This window comes from Python bivittatus, unplaced genomic scaffold, assembly GCF_059951505.1.
Source record: "Python bivittatus isolate LINGU-HERP-01145 unplaced genomic scaffold, Pbiv_v1 ctg000700_np1212, whole genome shotgun sequence".
Lineage (NCBI taxonomy): Eukaryota > Metazoa > Chordata > Lepidosauria > Squamata > Pythonidae > Python > Python bivittatus.
This window is the reverse complement of record NW_028277098.1, coordinates 4,137,001-4,157,681: the sequence shown is the minus strand read 5'-3', so window position 1 is coordinate 4,157,681 and position 20,681 is coordinate 4,137,001. Positions and strand designations below refer to the sequence as shown.

Here is a 20,681-nt window from a genome sequence, read left to right as displayed (position 1 = left end):
CTTTCTTCAGTACAGTTACAAGTAAAATAATACATTAACTTCTTACTCTAATAATATTAATAAAACACAATATTTCTATAACAAAAACAATTCTAAATATCAAATCTCAAAGTCAAAATTTCATTTCTTTCAGTTACAAGCAAAAATCCCAAAAGTAATTTCTAAACAGAAACAATGTTAAAGAAATTTATGCAGACATATTATCTCAAGGACCTTACCAACATTTGAAGTACCAGTTGATCTATCATTATTAAACACCTAAGTCTATTTATTTTCTATAACAATAAAATCTATAAACATTATCATACAATCCCAATCCAAGAATAAATTCCAGTATTACCAATCCAAAATCATAACTTGTACGTTTTAACCTTGGTCCCATAAGTCCACTTTAAATTCCTTTTTCTTCTTTTCAGGGAGCTTGACATTTAATCTTTTCTTCAAGTGAAATCTCAAATAGTAGTTTCTTGTCACTTTGTCCTTTTTTTTACCATCAAAGATGTCTTCAAAGGTTTAATAAATTCTTCCTGCACATCCAAAAAGGGAAATATCTCCAAAATACTCTTCTGCTTTATGGTCTGGATATTGTCAAAAAAATATTTCTATTGTAGATTTGGGCTTTATAAAAAACTCATTATCTCCAGGCTCAAAATAAACTAAATCATCCAGCTCTCCGTCCAAATCCAGATCTCTTATTCCAGTTTCCTTTTCTGAAGATTGTCTTACTTCACACCATGAAACACCATCAATATTCTTACTTTCAATACCCAATTTTGTTTGCAAGTCAATATCACTACCAAATCTGTCTAGTTTTTTCTCAAAGGCTTCAAATTTAGTTTCTATCACTTGTAAAATTCTAGTAGTGAGATCTTCCAATAAATGTGTAAGTGTCTCTTTAAATTCCCTTTGCTGAACTGCAGCCATAACAAGCCTTGCAGCAGAAAAAAAAAATGGGTAAAAAGCAAGGTCTCAGAGGACTTTTGTTTACAAAGCTCCTCCAATCAGCATCGCAGCAAAGTGAGAAAAAGCAGCTTTCCCACAGAAATCTTTAACCAGCAATCTCAAGCTTCAATCTCACAAGTCCAGATTCAACAAAATTAACTTTTTAAAATCCAAAAAACAAATTAACTTGTTTCATAAAAACACCCAATAATTCAGCCCTTCAAATCTTTGCTCAATATATAAATCCCAAAGTCCAAATCAGTTTGTTTTAAAGTAAGCATTGAAAACATGAAAAGCACCAAGAAGATACGCTTATCTGTTACCAAGAAAAGCCTCTTCATCTGAAAGAGCAATAGACCATTTAAAATGTGTTTTAGAAATGGGAAGGTTGGCTTCAGTGTCCTAGATTTCAGCTATGCCACAGCCTCAAACACGATGGAAAAGCCCGTCTCCCAGCCACTCACCACAAGTCAATCACAAAGACTCCTGCTTTGGGGTCTCCACACAAGAAACGGCTGTCTGGAGAGCATCTGGGTTGATTTCACAGATTCTCCTTTACATCCAGAGAATTCTTCAGGCTACAGGGATCCTGCCCTAGCTCCCCGCCCCCCCAACTGTGGCATTGATTTCCAGACAAAGAAATTGGTTAAGCAACCATTGCTCCCCCACTGGAAGTGTCATCTGTATGCTGATGATACCCAGCTCTACATCTCAACCCTGAGCAGCATAGGTAAAGCTATTGATGTATTGCCTCAGTGTCTGGAGGCTGTTTGGGTCTGGATGGAGCGGGACAGACTTCGGCTCAAACCTGACAAGATTGAGTGGCTGTGGCTGTTTGGCCCCCTGGGGTTGGTGATGTTGCCATCATTGGCTTTGGATAGGGCTGTACTTCCCTACTCAAGACTGGTGCGCAACCTGGGGGTGCTGGACTTTTAGCTACTGTTCGAAGAGCAGGTGGCAGCAGTAGCCAGGAGGGCCTTTGCACAGGTTCATCTTGTGTGCCAGTTGCACCATTTCCTTAATCAGGAGGTCCTTCAGACAGTTACTCATGTCCTGGTCACCTCACAATTGAATTATTGCAATATGCTGTACTTGGGGCTGCCCTTGAAGACCACCCAGAAGCTACAGCTGGTTCAAAATGCTGCAGCATGAGCAGTAACAGCCCCTTCATGTGCATGTGTCACCACTGCTACACGAGCTGCATTGGCTGCCAGTTAGCTTCTCAGTGCAGTTCAAGGTGTTGGTTATTACTTATAAAGCCCTATGTGGTATAGGGCCTGGATATCTGAGGGACGCTGGTCTCCAATCCTTTCTACCTGCCTGGTATGTTCCAGATGAGTAGATATGCTCCAGGTCCCCTCTATTAAGTGTCATCTTGTGGGACCAAGGAAGGATGTCTTCTCTGTCACAGCCCCCACCCACCCTGGAACAGCATCCTCCCGGAGATAAAGATGGCACCCTCTCTCCTAGGGTGCTGGAAAGTTCTTAAAACCTGGCTTTAGTCCGAGGCCTGGGGTTGATGTATCAGTGTATTATTGTATTTATGCACCCTTAATTTTGTTTGATTTGTGTTGCTTATAAGTTCATTTTAGTCTGGGCTTTCTGTGTGGATTGATGTTTTATCTGTTTTTATGGATTTTTTGGTTTTATACACTGTGCATAGTCCATTGGAATTGGGCTGCTAACAAATTCAAATAAATAAATATATAAAATCCCTGTCTGTACAACTCTAAATCCTAGTATCAGCCAGGAAGTCTCCACATCTGCATAATAAACAAGCAGAATATTCTTATCTCACATTGCAGTGTTCTTAGATGTAAGAACACAGTCTTCGAGTCCGATACCAAGCTGATAAGAATAGATACAGACTTTTATCTCTGTCCAGTAACCAAGAAGTGATGTAGATATCTGTCTCCAATTTGGGGAGCAAGATGCGTCTTAACTATCAGTTACTGGAAAATACCTGTAGGAAAAGGATATTGTACTCTAGTTCTACTTGAGGTCTTCTCATAGGAATGTGGAAAACTGGATACTAGACTAGATAGCAGGGTTTTTCTGAATCTGAGAAAAAAGAGGTAGAACATTGTTATTTTTTTTTTTGGATGTTTATTTTTATAAATTGTGTTTCTGGATGTTTATTTTTGTAAATTGTATTGTTTTGGTTTGTAACTCTCTGTACGTCATCTAGAGTTACTCTGGTGAGAGTAACTGCTATATACATTGTCTCAATAAATAAATAAATAAATAAATAAATAAATAAATAAATAAAATTTGACAATGGAACTTGGAAGTTTGTCATGGAGGTTGTCATCATGAGAAAGTCTCAGTCTAGCAGAAATGAATTATCCTGAATCACTGACTTGCTTCCAGTCTACTGAGCTGGATTATAGGGATATTTTTCATTTCCTCAACATATTACTTCCCCCCACCCCCCAACATGAGTCCCTTCTCAAATCAGTCATCCATCTTTTTCATGTCAATCTCATGCAACTAGATATTCTCTGATTGCTCAAACGAGTTAGTAAGCCTGATCTTGCAACTTTGACAACAACTGAGTGGCCTCTTCTGTTCCATTATATTTGAGACCACTCCATGTTGGTATAACTGATCCTTCCATGTAGTCCTATCCTTTTGATCAGGTCTTGGTAAATACATACTGCCAATAGTCATAGGTTCAAGATCAGCATCTTGATGTGGAGAACTTCCAGATACCTTTTCCTCATTTCTTATCCATTCTCATTTCTTACCCAAGCTCTACAAATTTCATCTCTGTTAATATCTGTATTTCCATTTTGTTGATGATCCACATACAGGAGCTGATTGTGGATGCAGAAGATACCTGGATCCGCCTAGAAGGTCTTTCAGAAAATACAGAGTACTCTGTGCGTCTGCAAGCAGCCCAGGATGCTGTGAGGAGTGGGTTTACCTCTACTATCTTCACTACAGGTGAGAGGGCTACTTCATCTGTTATCCTATTTCCCATGTCTGTCATAGCCACCAATACTTAAAGTTTTATTAAGAGAGTAGTTCTTAAAATGAACTCTGTTTGATTTGCATGATTCCTTATAACTGCTGAGGTTCAAAACAGCACAAACACAGAGTAATTTTCATAACCTACTCCATGCACAGTCAGGTTGCTATTACTAAACTTAAATCTCCTAGCCAAAAATCATTTTCCTTCCCCTCCCACACAAAAAAAACAAAAGTAAAAGTTCTTGTGGAGCCTGCTTGGCCAATATGTTTCACTGGGTCATGGAAGCTGGAAGTAGCATTGTCATAATCATAGCAAAGACAACATAGTAGACAGGCCCACAAAAGCAAACACTTGGTCTCTAGATGTTTGAGTTTTCACACATACATCCATGTAGCCACATGGAGATAGTAATAAGGGACAGAAATAGGTGGGGATGGGATATGGCCTCCCATCCTATCTCAAGGTGCTAACCCAAATAACTCCACCATAGTTTTTCATCTTCTGATCTAGCACAGAGGGAAAAATGGGATATGGGAAAAGAAGTACATTTCTCAGCCTGTTCTACACAATTGGAATATATGACTGACCCAGTCATCCCAACTCATGGATTGCTGCTCTACAGAGTGATTGAACTGGTTGGGTGAGATGATTAGCCCCATCATACAAATCTTTCCACAGGAGTTCAAGATAGAGATTTTCCAAATAGAGTGATCTGTTTCCAAAATTACCAATGAAATAGGGACATGAATAGATGACACAAGGGAAAAACAGACATACTTCTTCAGAAAATCACACATTCTTTTTTTTAATTTCTTTCAACAACACCAAACTTCCTATCCTGTTTATTCTATTATTTGACTTCTTTATGGAACAGCTAAGTGAAACAGAACAAAATCACAGACAAGGACAAATTAAAGAAAAAAGATTGACTGGAACCAGGAAGAGAATAGAGATAATCCAGAAAATCTGTTCTGAAGAAAGAGTCCCAAAGAAAGGATGCCTCATTAAAAAGGCACTGCCACCAGCTGATTTACTTCGGATGATATGGAGTAAATCTTAGCAGATTCTTATGTGGATAGACTTTTAGTCAAGGTAATTTTGTTGCAGTCCCAACATATCTGGAGGGTGACATGTTGGGGAAAGTCTGTCTTAAATTATTTTATTCTACAACTAATATCTTGAATGGTTGTCAGCCCTTCAGAGTAGTCCAGTCAAGAAGCACAAATCCTGAGTACTAACACTACCTTTATTGTAAGATTACAGTAACAGAATCTTGCAAGTCTGAAAGCATTTCTCCCCTCCTTTTCTTTTACTCTCCAGAAAACTAGGGAGTGTCCCTTCTGAGATGCTCCCTATGACCCTTTTCCTTCTGTGGGCTGAGGTACCTCTTGCATGACAGTTGTCGAGGCTGTGGCTGTTCCTCCTGTCTCCCAAGGTCATTCCCACATACCATTACAATGGCTCCCCAAAGACTGACAAGCCAGCATAGGTGTTTCAAAATGACATAATATGATACATATATTTTTATAGTTGTTGCAAAATATACAGAAAGAGTTACTAACTGGAGTTTCCAAAAGGCTTTCAAAAAGTGCCTCTAGACCATAGTGTTAGTGATTTTTCTCAGGCCATGAGCTAGCAGAAAAGTATGCTGGTATAAAATGTACCGCTCATAGTTCCAATCACGATTTTGTCTCAAGGCAGAAGAATGGTTCTGCTCACAAAAGAAGAAAGGGAGACAAGAGAGGTAGAGTGGGAAATGTCTCCTTTGGTCCAATTGCTGGCAGCAGAGGACCCCTTCCCCATTTCTTCCACTGCACACACAAAGACCCCTTTTTTGCCACCCATAGCAACAGGAGCCAGTTCCACCACTTCTCTTGCAACCCAGGGCAAGAGAAGGAGGGAAGCAGATCTTTTGGTGCCAGTTCTCTTTGTCTCCAGTTGCCAACTCCCACAGTAAAGCTGTTCACACACTCCCGGCAGATTACATACTGCAGCACCTAATCTGAATGTGGGGTGCATTTTTTGACACCTGTCCATTGGTCTTCCAGGAGCCCATTGCTTCTCTATGTTGGAGTGTGGCTTGTAATCTTTTTTTATTCCGGCTGCTATAGTTTTATATTTTTGTATATGCTTTAATTATTTTCTATATTTTGAACCACCCAGAGTCATATATGTGACATGGATGGCCATATAAGTCCACTAAATATACATACATACATACACCCACCCAACCCTGTAGATTAGACACCGTTGTGACTGCTCTGCTGGAGTTGAAGTGACAGTTCACCGTGGAGGAGGCGGGTGTGGCCACCTTTCCATCTTGCCTTCCCTTGATCCTACCAGACATCTCTGTGGGATACAATAAGAACTACTCACATTTCTTTTGCTATTGCTCCAAGCCCTGCCCCTCCTGCACCCCTCTTATGAACCTTTATGTCCCAGAGTAGAGAAAATGAACAGTTTTAGCCAAATGTTTTAATATCGAACATCTATTTATTCCCAGTACAGCAAGACATCTTTTAAAAAAAAAGAGTATCCAACTCCACAATGTGAATGTTTCCTTTGTGTTGAAATGTCAGCTTACGCAGCACATGTTTATAATCCAGGTGCTAGTAAGGAATCTCCCCTTAGGAGGACACTATTCTGTCAACATGTTGTGAATAAGGGCAGAACAGAAGGATAGCTGTGTGAAATTACTTCTTTAGAAAGCAATGCTCAAAAATGGTCAAATCCAATTCCATTTGTATTAAAGTGTTCAGAAGAAAGGACAAAAAGAAAATTGCTGTCCACCCATTTAGAAGTGAGATCGCTGTGTGTGTGTTTGTATCTACTAGCCTAAAAGTAGTTTGGACCCTCTGCTTCACTGAGACAGATAAAAAGGCTTTTGAAGTGTCAGTTAACCAGAGTAGCTATCAACCGACACAAACCCCACTTGCTTCATATAGCTGCAGATCAGCGGCTGCTGCGTGATTCTTCCTTCCATTTCAGTTAGTATAAAGGATTAGAACAAGTTTGTTGCAAAGGATAAAAGCAGAGTTTTCAGAATGATGCTTCCAGCTTACTTAAAGCATATCAAATCACTTGGTGTAATTAGATGTAGCATGTTTATATATTTCTTTTCACTTGGTTGATCTCTTTTCATAGAATCCTAAGGTTGGAAGGGACTGGTATTGGTCTTTGTCTTCTAGTCCAACCCCCTGCCCAGTGCAGGAATCCTCATAACACCCTGGACCAATGGCTGTCCAATCTTTTCTTAAAAACTTCCAGTGATGGAGTACATTTCAGGAAGCAGGCTGATCCACTGCTTAATAGCTCTCACAGTCAGGAAATTCCTCCTTATTTCAAGTTTGTCACCATAAAGCTTCCTCCCATTATGTCTTACCCTTGGGTGCTCTAGAGGATAAATCCACACCTTCTTCCCTGTGACATCCCTTCACATATTGGATGATTGCTATCATGTCTCCCCTTAGCTTTCTCTTCTTTAAGCTAAACACACCAAGTTCCTTTAACCGGTCTTTGTAGGATTTAACCTCCAAGCTCATTACCATCTTTGTTGCTCTCCTCTGCATTCTTTCCAGCTTCTCAATGTCCTTTGATTTACACCAGGACAACCAAGTTCTATATTTTCAAGAGTCTTTCTGTCTACTAAGGAAGTGCTGTGATGAAGACAGATTAAGAACAATCCCCATCCCTAGATGCATGGGTTTTAACTATAGGGACCCAGGACCAAGAACCGATCCAGTCCAATTTTGGCAAGCCACATGCTCTCAGTCAGCATTCCAAGTGCAATATAGAGATGATAAACTTAACACTCCTTGCAGCAATATAGAGATGATAAACTTAACACTCCTTCTCCAATCTGGGCCTCCAGATGTATGGACCAACCCCCAGAATTCACTAGCCAGTATAGCCATTGTTGAGAAATCTTGCAGCTGAAATCCACACACCTAGAGAGCACACAGCTTGGGAAGAATTGCTTTATAATGAAAACTGTAGAGATTACAAAATAAAGTTTATGAACTATGAAGTACTTTATGCTCCATTCCTAAAAAGATGATCTATGGCAAATACAAAGGGATACAACTGTTTGGGGATTAGTTTGGATCCCAGATTACTAGCCATCCATTCCTAATTTCCCCATGAATGGCAAGCATAAGTGGATCTTTCAACAAGCAGCCAGATTTCTCTATAGTCTTTCACAATTTATTTCTTCTCCTACCATACCAGGATCTGTTCATCTTCCCCTCTACTTGATGTTCCATTTGTAAAGTAAAACATACTGGAGATAAAACAGCTTTTCAGCTAAATTTGTTGATCCACAAACATTAGTCCCTCAACTCTAAACTGCATTGAGAAAACACAGCAGACGTATGGCCTCCTTAGTGTTTTGTTTTAGCTGTAAGGTTCAGTGCCCCAGAAAATACTCCTTCCCCGTTGCTTTTCATTTTTTCCACTTAGCAGCTCAATTTCTCTTTTACTTCAGTTTTGTGTGTACCTTCTGCTGAACTGCTCCCTGTGTCTTGAAGACTATGCCTCTTTTATAAATCCTGTTATCAGTCAAGTCTATTAAAAGCTCCTCCTTTCATAAAGCTTTTGCTAATCCAACTTTTTACCATTTGGTTCTCCTGTCCCTCCCACTTTAATTGTCAATAAAACAATTTCACTTTACAGTAATTAGTTAATTAATGAACTCTTTACTTTAATTGATTCATTAATGAACGCAAGCTTTATATGATGTGTAGATAAGCATCATTTTTAATTAATGAGACACATTTGTGTTAATGGAACTGAAATATGACAAACTTTCATTTTAGATACCACATTTTAGATGACTCCACATATGAAAACAATACTTATCTATTATTTATTTGCTAACTTACTAGTATTTATATGCTACCCAATAACATAAGTTGTCTTAGACTTGCCAATGAAGATTAAAAGTTAAAAATAAAATAAGTTGAAGCAAAAAACATAAAAACAAATCCAGCAACAAATGAGGTACAATATACACTACTTTAGAGTCCTCCACAGTACAGAACTACATATAACATATACCAAAAAAGTAGTATTAACTATCAGAAGAAACTTTGATTATTTAGTAAGTTCATTTAGTAGTTATCTCAAAAAGTATTTGATGATACAAAAAATAATTCACAGGAATTCTTAGCAATTCTAACTTTTCAGTCTCTTTGTGGGAATTATGGGGCTCTCATATGTTTCTTAGAGTCTGACTTAAATGCTGTCAGCATTATTAATCATATCCAGGACAATGCTGGGTATATTATTCCCCAGGTTCTTCATCACACAGGGAAGGTAATATAATATTTTCACACCATGGGTCACATTTCAAAAAGCAAATGATACCAAGATAAAGAAATGGGAAGAAATAGCATGTAAATGAAATCTTATTTAATTTAAAATTAATATAACAATTGATCACTCCTTATATATAGGTAGTCCTTGACTTACGACCACAGTTGAGACCAGAACTTACAATCCTAAGCGATGTGGTTGTTGAGTGAGTCGCACCTGATTTTACGACCTTTTTTCCTATTGTTAAGTGACTCACATGGTCATTAAGTGAATCAGGCTTACTCCATTGACTTTGCTTGTCAGAAGCCCCCTGGGAAGGTCAGAAATGGTGATCACATGACCCTGGGATGCTGCAACCATCATAAATACATGTTGGTTGCCAAGTGCCCAAAGTTTGATCACATGACTGTGGAGACACTGCGACAGTTGTAGATGCAAGGACCAGTCATAAGTCACTTTTTTCAGTAGCATTGTAACTTTGGTCATTAAATGAATTGAGGACTACCTGTATTCAGAACTTTCCTCCTTCTATTACATTAAAAATTGCCAGGGCTGTGCGGGGCCCTGAAATCTAAGAAGCCTAATTAGTATGTTGAATGAACTGTAGAATCGTTTACTAAACTCAGATATTCCTGAGTAGGCATGTAGAAGTTTCTCCATAATTGATATAAAAAGTGGGAAAGCTTTATAACTTTATCTTTTATTGGGTTTTATTTATATTTTATTTATAATTAAATTTATATGCTGCATAACTCCCAGCAACTCTGGGTTGATTGCTCAATTCATTACTTACTCCTCAGCCTCATCTAATAGATATCAAAGAATCATTCTTGGAAATGGCTGAATCACTTATGCTGTAAATAAGCACCTAACACTGAAAGTAACAATTTCTGGATCCCTATGTGTCAATCTACATGTTAGTTAAAGGGATGCCTGAATCCCCTGCTTGGGATCCTCACATCCTTTTCCTTATAAAACACAATGACAACCCCAGAGGAGTTAATCTTTGTGCAGTTTCTGGCTGAAAACTGCTATTTGTAGAAAAATAACAGATTTGGCAACACAGCATTTAACAGCTTTTTCAGGAGGAATGCAATAGAAGGAAAGAGTAAAGGAGAAAAAATCTTTTACACTGCAACCCTACCTTGGATTGCTCTCACTCTTCCATTCCTGCCAGTGTTAAAATACCAGATATAGGAGTCAAATATAGCTTTAATATAATGTGTAGTCTGACCATAAAAAACACATCTCAATTCGGTAATGCTTTCCAGAACAATAAGGTATGATTAACAAAAAGGAAATTCCCTGGCTGTACACTGAAAGTGTGCCTGCTCATGTTTATTGGATCCATAACAACGTCCTTTTATTCCTTCCATCTTGTTAATAACTATCTGTCCTTTGTTGTTCATATGTATAGAAACCTTCAGGGGAAATGCATTACAAGTAGCACAAAGGAAACATTATTTTTAATGTCACCCATCTCTTCCAAGGTCTGTTTAGAGTTTTAAAGGTAGGAATATAAATGGAAAATAAGTAATCCCCATGGAGCAGGGTGAGGAGTACAAGTGGCTTGAATGTTATAAAATGTAAATGTCTCTTGGCACAGTGAAAATATCTATGAACAAAGAAAGAAAAAGGAAATTCTATGAACAAGATTAGTTCCAGAGAAAAAACTGCATGTGTTTTAATGTCGTCAAAGCAATAAAGAGCTGTTTGTAGTGCCCTGCAAAACTCTTGCTCCTTTTCTTGAGAAGCAGAGGCAAACAAAATATGTACAAAACAACTAAAATTATTTGATATAGCTCAATCATTAACTGGCGCAGAAAGTATACATGAATAAGTGTATATAGTATTCTGGTACCTTAGAGTAGCACAATCATTTATTTCCCATTTACAAAATCTTAGCCATCTGTAGAAGCATAACAACTGATCTGATATTTTGAACCAGAAAGATTGAGAAACACTGCTCTAGATTGTTGGCTGGGGAATTTTGGGAGTTGAAGTCCACACATCTTCAAGCTGCCAAGGCTGAGAAACACAGCTCTAGAGGGTTTCCCCCCCGGCTTGATATAATGTCCAACTAGCAAGTAACTGATTCTGAGTGTGAGCTCTTTTTCCCTGTTTTCTTCCCCTGACGGAGCGTAGGGCTTCTGTACAGTGAGCAGCTGAAACCCAGGGAGAAAATCCTGGGAGTAGGGTTGGCAGAAAAGGAGTCACAGCAGTGGTCTGTGGGGCTTCTCTTGAGGGAGGTGAGCTCTGGCGGACAAGTCATGCAGCCTCAGTATCACTGCTGGTTGGCTGCTTGCCCTGATCTGGCACTGCCAAGTGCTACAAATGATGATGATGATGATGATGATGATGATGATGATGATGATGATGATGATGATAACAACAACAACGACAACGACGCTGCATGAACTGCCTCAAACTGGCTAGATAACACGTCTGGTTCTGATTTACCCTGACTGGAAAACTGACAGTCTTGGGCTCTCTCCTTCAGCTGGCTTTTTACAGGAAAATTGTAGTACTTCCCATGTAACTTCCCTATAGAACATGATTTGTTCTTTTGAACTCTGAGCATCTTTTTGCAGATAATCTTTGAATCTGTTCACACAGATCTTCACTAATGGCTATTCACCCAAATGAATGAAGTAAAGCAGGCATCTGAAGACAGGGTCAAAAAGTCAAGTTGATGGGTATTACACTCCAAAATAGCATCATGATTTTAGGACAAGCTTGCTAAGGGGTAGTAGATTAATGTACAATAGAAATGGAAATGAAGTTATTGCTGGTTGCTGAGAATGATGAAGAATGATGAAAAGGTAAGTAGAGTGCAAGGAAATGTCAGGAATGGTAGGATAAAAAGTCTTGCAGTTTTCAGCTGCTGTAACAACCTGCAGATTTCTGGCAATCCACATTCCCTGCAGGAACTCTGGGATCTCTTTGGATCAGGTTTCACCCTGTCTTGATTAAGCATCAGAAGATGTTAGGATTTAAGTGGCTTTGAACTGAATGGTTACAGCCATTAACGTGAATAGGGCAATCAATGCTAGGCCTGGCATGGGAGGATAAAAGTCTTGGACTGATATATGCAGAATAACAGAAAGTACATGTGGAAAAACGGTGGCAGAGGCATGCTTTGAATTTAGAAAGTCCCAGGCAAAAAGGCCCAGAAAATGTTCCTCATTGAGAACTGGTGCTAGAGTACAAAACTATCAAAGCAATAACTTCACATGAATCAAGTTCCTCTATAGTTTTGAATAATTTCTTGTAATGTAATTAGAAGTGACCATTTAGATCACATCCCTAGTTATCAGCAACAAAATAGTGCTATTCATATTAAGGGATGTATTTTCTTCTCTTTGAAATAAACTCACAGGATGTGACTTTCCTCATTGATCTTGACTAGCTGTGAATGATATGCCTGGTAATACAATATGTAAACAATACTGCAATCTCTCTTCTGCTGTTTTATTGCCCTAATATGCAGGAGGCCGTGTGTTTATGAATCCTCAGGACTGTGCCCAGCATTTGATCAATGGCGACAATTTGAGTGGCGTTTACACCATTTCCCTTAATGGGGATCTCAGCCAGAGAGTGCAAGTATACTGTGATATGACTACAGATGGTGGTGGATGGATTGTAAGTGAATAAACAACGCCACATGTTATCCAGTTCAGTTATCAGAGGGTAGGAGAAAATGAATGCATCTAGCCTAGCATACAAATGATATCACTTTGTAGTGCAACTACATTGCCCTTCACAAAGACCAATTTATGTTTTGAACATTTGGTAAAATAACTTTGCTCGTTTTTTTCAAAATTCTTTCATCACTTCACTTTTAAATTAAAGACAGCAAAGCAGAGCTTTCTTAAAAGAATCTTAAATCATGAAAAAACATTTTAGTCCATCAGAGGCATATTTGTGAGGCTATTGGCATGAAACTCTAAGGGTTGAGGGGGAGGCTTGGGAAAACATGTTGGTATAGAATAGTAGATGGAAAAATTAATACCAAGGCCCATTTTAAATGGCTGAAAGCATTTCAAAGTAAAGATACTGGGGGGTGGGGGGTATCTTGCAAGTGCTTATATTTTACATGTACATAGGTCCTTAGATAAAAGATGTAAGGCAGAAAGAAAAATATGAATCAAACATCAGAATGTCTTGCTGAGATATTCTATTTTCCATGCCCTGAGGACTAAGTTAGTAATAGTTACAATCAGGTTCCTTGTGATTGATTTTACACTGAAACTCCTTTTGGGAGTGAAGCTGGAACTGATTCATGGTTCTATCAAGGAAATTAATCAACAGTGAAATGTCCATGTTCACTGCTCAATATATTGCAGCTAGAGGGAATGTGTGAACCTAGGATAGCCTACAGAAGACCTGTAAGGTGATTTAGTCTCAGAAGGAAATGTGTTTCATTTTTAATCAAGGTATGGGTAAAAAGCCTCATTGCTGAGATGATGATGATGATGATGATGATGATGATAGATAGATAGATAGATAGATAGATAGATAGATAGATAGATAGATAGATAGATAGATAGATAGATTCACTTTTTGCCTTCTGGAAATATTCCTTCAAAGGATATTTTTCAGTGACCATATTATTTCTATTGATCCTAATTGATGACTTTTATATCTGGAATTATCTTTCTATGAGCAAGTGCTACAGTGATTATAGAGCCTGACCACCCATAAATGGGATTAGATTGCTCCTGTTTCTGGCCTAGTGAGGTAGAGCATATTTTCCTCTCAGAATACAGGAGGATACCCTTCACTCTGAGTTTTACAGTAAGATGTCATTCACTGTGGAATTACATACTTGAAGGCAAGATGCCCTCAAGTTCAAACTGAGTAATATGGCTGCACTGTCTGCAATAGCTTCTCTGTGCAGCACTAGTGCAGTTTCTGGATCTTGATCTGAGTCTTGCTGCCCCATAGCACACTTCTAACAAAGGTTTGCAAAAATAGTGCAGCTAGTTAGCTCTGCTGCACTAGAAGAGCAGAGAGGAATGCCACTGTCCTAATAAAACAACATCAGACTTAACCACCTATGGCTTGTTGTTACTGCATTCTTGTCCCAATCTGTTTTACTTGCTTGTCTCTCTTGATTGCCTACCTGCTCTAAAACCTGGCTCCTGTCTTGTGTTACATTTGCTTCAGCTGGCCTTTCAGACACAAGGCTGGCACCTGGATCATACTTTTTATCTTTGTCTCTGCTGGGCAATGGCCTTGTGTGTGTGTTTTGTGTGTCTCTGACATAACGATTAATTTCAGGATAGAATAGTTCATCAGGGAGCACACAAAATAAATAAAATACGGTTCCCAAAAGGTAAAGTTGCTATACTCTTCATAGGCCTGCAGAGGGTAAGGGAGCCAATACTGTGGATTAGCCATCCTCAAAATATAAGTCAGAGGTAGCAGAAGAAAAATAAAGCACTCACATACTGTAAAGCCAAGTAAGGCCATACAATTCAAACATTTCTCATAGCCTGCATGAATTCTTGAAGGAAAATGTATTCCTACTTCATCCACTTCAAAGCCTGCTTATTCAATTTCATATTCAAGCTTTCACAGATAAAGCTGCCCATGTTCCAGGTTGGACTGAATGTCTAGACTGGCTTGAAATGAAAAATCTCTCTCACAGCTAAGCAGAAATAGTCTAGATTCAACATACTATTGCATCATGCTGACTCACTTGAGAAATCATCCAGCAAAGTATCCTCTCATCTAGGAAACATCCTTGATTTTCTGAGAAGAACTGAGGAAGAAATCATATTTCAGATGTTTTATAAAACTGCTGGCACAGTGATAAAGATAAAAAGGCATGATGACCAGCATTCAGCACTGAATATTCATACCTTCAGGACTACCTCCTTCAACCAGAACTAATCCATTTAATAAAAACTGCATGGGAAAAATTGCTGATAATCCCCCAACCACTATAAATTTAGAATGGCTGAGGCTAGGAAGAGATACTTCTCTCTTGGGACAAGCCACAGGAAGATAGCTTGCCCCAACCATGCTAGTCTTCCAGAAGTTGGTTATAATTGAACTGTTCCAGAAGATTTTTAATTATTTAATTGATTGATTGATTAATATAGTGTCGCTGAAGTGTTTTTATTGAAATCAGTGGTAATGGTTTTTACAGTTTTACTTTTTTCATTTATATTGTTGTATTATGCATGTCTTTATGTATGTAAATTGCCGAGAGTAAAAAAAAGACTGCAGTGATTTAAAAATCTAATAAATAAATTTGTGCACTGAAAATAAGGAAAGAACACAACCAGTTTGGAAACTCCCTGGAATTTGTTATGTCTACTTTAAACTCATCAACTTTTTCCATTTGATGTCTTCTCTTAGAAGAATCACACATCTTCCTGCAAGACATATTGCAACTCTTCTCATTTCTTACAGTATCTTTCACCTTGATCTTTCTTTGCAGGTCTTCCAGAGAAGACAGAATGGATTGACTGATTTCTTTCGGAAATGGGCAGACTATCGCATTGGCTTTGGAAACCTGGAGGATGAGTTTTGGCTGGGTAACAAATCACTAACTTTGTCTGTGGAGAAATCAGATACCTGCTCATCATAGCCTCTGAAAACACACACACATCTGCTCTCCACACTCCCCACCCAACTGCCCTTTTTAATCTTTGTTCTCTCTGCCTCAACAAATAGTTTATTTGGCTTGTCAGCTTTATTCATTCTTTGTTCTGCCAGTGATTTTTATTAATGATAGACCATGTGCTATGAAAGGTATATAATGGGTTCTCAGCTTCTACCTTATTTGGGGGGTAACATAGCAAGCCAAATTGTATTTTTACTTCCATAGAATGTGACCATCAAACATCTCTTTGTTCAGATTATATGGAACCATTGTGTTCTATACATACACATTTTATTGTATCACATGCAGCCACATAGCATTATCTGCTGAAAGAAAAGCCTATGCTTAAGCCAAGGAGTTATTGTGCATCAAATTTATGTTCCTTCCAAAAGGCAATTGTACAGGAGGCACAGTATACTTCCTAGCTCTACCTTAGTGCATTATAAGGAAATACCAACAGGGCATAATTAAATTAATTCCCTTACTTCAGAGAACTCTGGGAACTATTCTTCTATGACAGACTATTTACTAAATTAAACACAGTATCCTCCAAAAAAGTCTGGGTTGGGAAGATGCTAATCCCTAATCTAGCTGCACACTATAGAAATAAAGATTCCCTCAAGATGAGTCTGACTCATGGTGGCTACACAGATATGCCTATATAATTTTCTGGGCAGGAATGCAGAAAGGATTTTTCTTTTCCCCCAATGTTCCAGTCTACCCTAGAGCCCTTGGATTTCCTAGTGATTTCCCTTCCAAGTGTTAATCAGGCCCAACACTGCCTCAGAAACAACCAAGATCAATTAGGTGCTGCCATCTGCCACACACAGTTGTTCAGTATCCACATTCAGTATCCACATACTGTATTCAGTATCCACATTCATACTGTATTCAGTATCCACATCCACATTCAGTATCCACATCCACATTCAGTATCCACATCTGGAACTGTGGAGGAGAAGAAAAGACTTGAAGTATTAACTATTCCTCTTCCATAAAACACAGGACCAAATTGGTGAACTTAGTCAATCATGAAAGATAGTTCTAGCTCAGAGATAATTTATGGCTACTGAGTTCTGGATGGGCATTTTGGTAAAAAAAATTATTTACTTCATTTTTCACTTCACTGTCTCCATTAGATTTGTAGGAGAAAATTATTAAGGAGTCAGAACTATTCATTTTCTGTGCCTGGAACAGCAGGAAAGAGCTCTTCTGCTGATCGTAGTTCTTCATTTCAGGGAGGTAGCAGGAATTTGCTCTTTAACTCGCTATCACATTTCTTTGTCTCTCCCTAGAGGGTAAAAAAAGATGATTCCTTGCCCCCCACATCTCACCCATACCCAGAGAAAACATCTGGAAATCCAGCTGAGAGGGAAAACATCAGGAGAGAGATTAATAGCCTCTGTCTATTCCTTTAAGTTGCTTAATGGGGTAGGATGGGAGAATCACTAGATAATTTTTCAGCATAGTCATGAATTTCAGTGGGGGAAACATATAAAACTGATTCTAGGAATAAGTTTCCTAGATACTTATCCCACATTCCACATCCACATTCAAGATAAATGTGGTGATATTCATTAAATAGGCCCTGTCATTAAATAGGATTTCTTTTGGTCTTGGAAAATTCATGGATGTGTACATCCCCATGTTGCTGATCAGTTCCCCATATAAATTGAGGATACAGATGGTTATCTGGGCAAAAACAGCCTGACATACAGAATAAAGAGTTTTCTGTAGCCATTACATAAAATGCAGCAATCATGAAACATTTCTGGATGTGATAAAGAAATCACAATCTCTTCTTCATAAGGCTAGGTCAATAGATCACTTTTGAAAATGGTCATTCTACTGGAAAGGAGCCTTCATACCTGTACAGCAAGTTCATCAAGTTGGCTATGTATTCTTTGGAAGAGAATTTATCTTTTTGCTACTTGATTCACTCCATAATTACTTTGAAACATTTCACCATAAGACTTTATCATTAATCCCAAGAAAGTTTCCAAATCAGAATACCCAGCATGCCCATTAAATTATAAATAAAATAGTAACCTGCTATAAAAATACAGTAGAGACATACTTGGACTTCCATCATATAGCCATAACCATCCAAACTGGAGGTGAACCTGGACAGTGGAGATTTCTTTTTAAAAGTAGGAATAGGGTAGATTTTCATTCTACTTTTATTCCAGATTCCATGCCATCTGAAATATGGTTTTCATCACTCATTGTTTACAGATTTCTAGATACATGGTCTTATAAAATCTCTGTTTATGTTCTCTCTAGGGCTAGATAATATGCACAAGATCACATCACAAGGGCGCTATGAACTGCGGATAGATATGAGAGATGGTCAGCAAACAACTTATGCCTATTATGACAAGTTTTCCATTGGAGATGCCAGGAGTCTATACAAGCTCCGGATAGGGGAATATAATGGCACTGCTGGTATGCCTTTAAGATTTACTCCTTCTATCCCAGACAATCTTAACAGATCTTCTTCTCATGGAGCAGGGGGATGAAGGATGGGGGTGAGGGGAAGGAACTAATCTATGTCTTGCATGCTTAGAACCACTTCCCTGACATCACTCCCGCTCATTCTCCCTTTGTCCACCCTCAATCTTTAAAATAGATTTTCTTCCCATAATAAAGTGACAGTTGAGTCTTTTATTACATAGTGTTCCTCTACACTTAATTAGCTCCAGTATCTTCAAATAACCAGCACAGCAATAAAAGAATTACAGAAACAAGAGGGAACACTGGCAGATTTCACTGAATTTGAAAATTCTGTAAAACACAAAACATTTCTTAGGTATAATTTATAAATTATTAGTGAAGTATGATTCAGAATCCCAATAAGTCAAAAATTGTATGATTAAATGGGTGCAGAATTTGAATATAGTGATAGAGATGCAGCGGTGTGAATTTTAATGGAAGAAGAATATCAAATTTACTTCAAACATATACAGAGAGAATTGGTATGAAATGTTTTATCATTGGTATACCACTCCAGTCTTGATTGCTAAAATAAATAATTATCTTTCCAAAAAGATGTTGGAAATGAAACAAGCAGGTTGGACTTTTTTTATATATATGGCAACAATATTGTCAAGCCCAACAATCCTGAAAAATGATTCATTGTAGAATGGAACAAATTTTGAGAATTGTAATCCCATTGTAATTTCATTAAAATATATAGCTCTTTAAAATACACATAATTAGCATTATATTTGTTAACAGTTGCAAGAATTCTTTATTGGAAAAGATCTCTGATTCCATTTTCAGATGAATGGCTAACTAAATTGTGGGAGTATGCCTTGATGTCTAGAATAACATCACATTTAAAACAAAAATCAGGCAGTGAATAATTCTAATTGGAAACTATTTTTCAACTACTATCTTATAGATGGAATCATGCCATATCCACAATTTGGGCTCTAGAATTTCTATCTTAATCTGATGTGTAATTTACAGTACTGATTTAATGTAAACTATCTAGTTATTTTTAATCACTTGAACTGTGTTAACCACTCGCCTTTAGCTTAAAGTTCAACAGGGACATGTGGGTTTTGATTAGAAAATAGATATGAAATATCTTATAATATCATAAGATCCTAGTGACACACTGGAATGGGTTAGTTTCATGATATCTCATAAAACAGGTGTTTTATGAGATATCAAGTTAGTTTTATGATATCTCATAATACAGGTGTTTATTCACCTGTATTTTACTACCTGTCATTCACTTTTTTTTCTACTGGTATCAACTACTTATATTCTTTCAAAAATATACAGCAATTAAATAATAACAATTATCTCCCATTAAAATGGGACCTTTTCACTAGAACCTTTGCTCTCTGCCCTCTTATCATATTCAGCTTCTGAAGGAATGGTAATAGGCATAGCTTAGTGAATATTCTTTACCCAAACATTCCCAGGTTCTGTCCATGGTATCTCCATCTGAAATAATCTCAGGTCATGGTACTCTGTCAGGGACTTTGGACCCGGGCTGCCCATAGAAATAGGCACTGCTGGGTGAGATGGACTATTCATCTAAGTAATCAGAAACAGCAGGAAGTCGTTTTATATGTCTCAGGTAATTCATAGCTGGAGGTTATAAATAAATGTCTTCCCATTATGCTTTTGTCAGACAGGAAGTTTTTAGAGGGGAGCTCAGCCTTACTGCAAACATTTTTGCACCCACGCAAGCATTCTTCCACTTACTGGCAGATTTTGAGGGAAGCTGAAAAGCATCCTTCTACTCTGGCAGTGGGCATCCACTCCCTGTCCTCACAACACATACTGATGGCAATAAATGTGCATGGGAAATAATTGTGTTTTTTTCCCCAACTATTTGCCTTGGGATTTTGTTTTGTTGTGTTTTTTCCCCTCACCAGATGCACATTGATAGATATGATGGGAGCAAAATCCTCATTCTGAATGGTTGAGAAGAAGGAAATGTCTGTTTTTTAAACAAGGGAAAGAAATTATGTTCTCATTCTCTACCCACACTCAGAATGAGGGCAATAAGAGGGATTACTTTGTCTTTAGAGGCCTATTGTCATGTAGCCAGCTCTGACTGGCTACAAAATGACATTGCTCAATGGCGCCAGTCAGCCTTTAAAAATAGTCAAAACCCACATAAAAAATGTATACATATTGGAGGGAGGTACGTGTCAGAGGATGTAGCCAACTCCTCTGAAAGCTACTGTTTTATGCCAAAATGTTCAACCGGTCATCTGTTTCTACATAAATAAATAGCAAAGTGCTATCTGCTTACAATACAGCCATGGTATCTCATTACAAACCATTTATATGCAACAATTCAGTCTGCCACTG

The 20,681-nt window shown here is 38.1% G+C and overlaps 1 protein-coding gene and 1 long non-coding RNA gene across 4 annotated transcripts in view; one reads left to right on the top strand and one right to left on the bottom strand.

Annotated features, from left to right (window-relative positions):
* The window catches only part of LOC148214123 (uncharacterized), a 164,301-nt gene that overhangs the window by 138,271 nt on the left and 5,349 nt on the right, over nt 1-20,681 (bottom strand). The gene's annotated exons all lie outside the window — the stretch shown is intronic.
* TNR (tenascin R) overlaps nt 1-20,681 on the top strand; it is a 100,072-nt gene that overhangs the window by 76,807 nt on the left and 2,584 nt on the right. For both annotated transcript variants that reach the window (XM_088153730.1, XM_025162921.1), the window contains 4 exons: nt 3,756-3,888; nt 12,720-12,871; nt 15,681-15,777; nt 18,129-18,290. In XM_088153730.1, the coding sequence (XP_088009856.1) occupies nt 3,756-3,888; nt 12,720-12,871; nt 15,681-15,777; nt 18,129-18,290 (544 nt within the window). The remainder of the gene's footprint in view (nt 1-3,755; nt 3,889-12,719; nt 12,872-15,680; nt 15,778-18,128; nt 18,291-20,681) is intronic.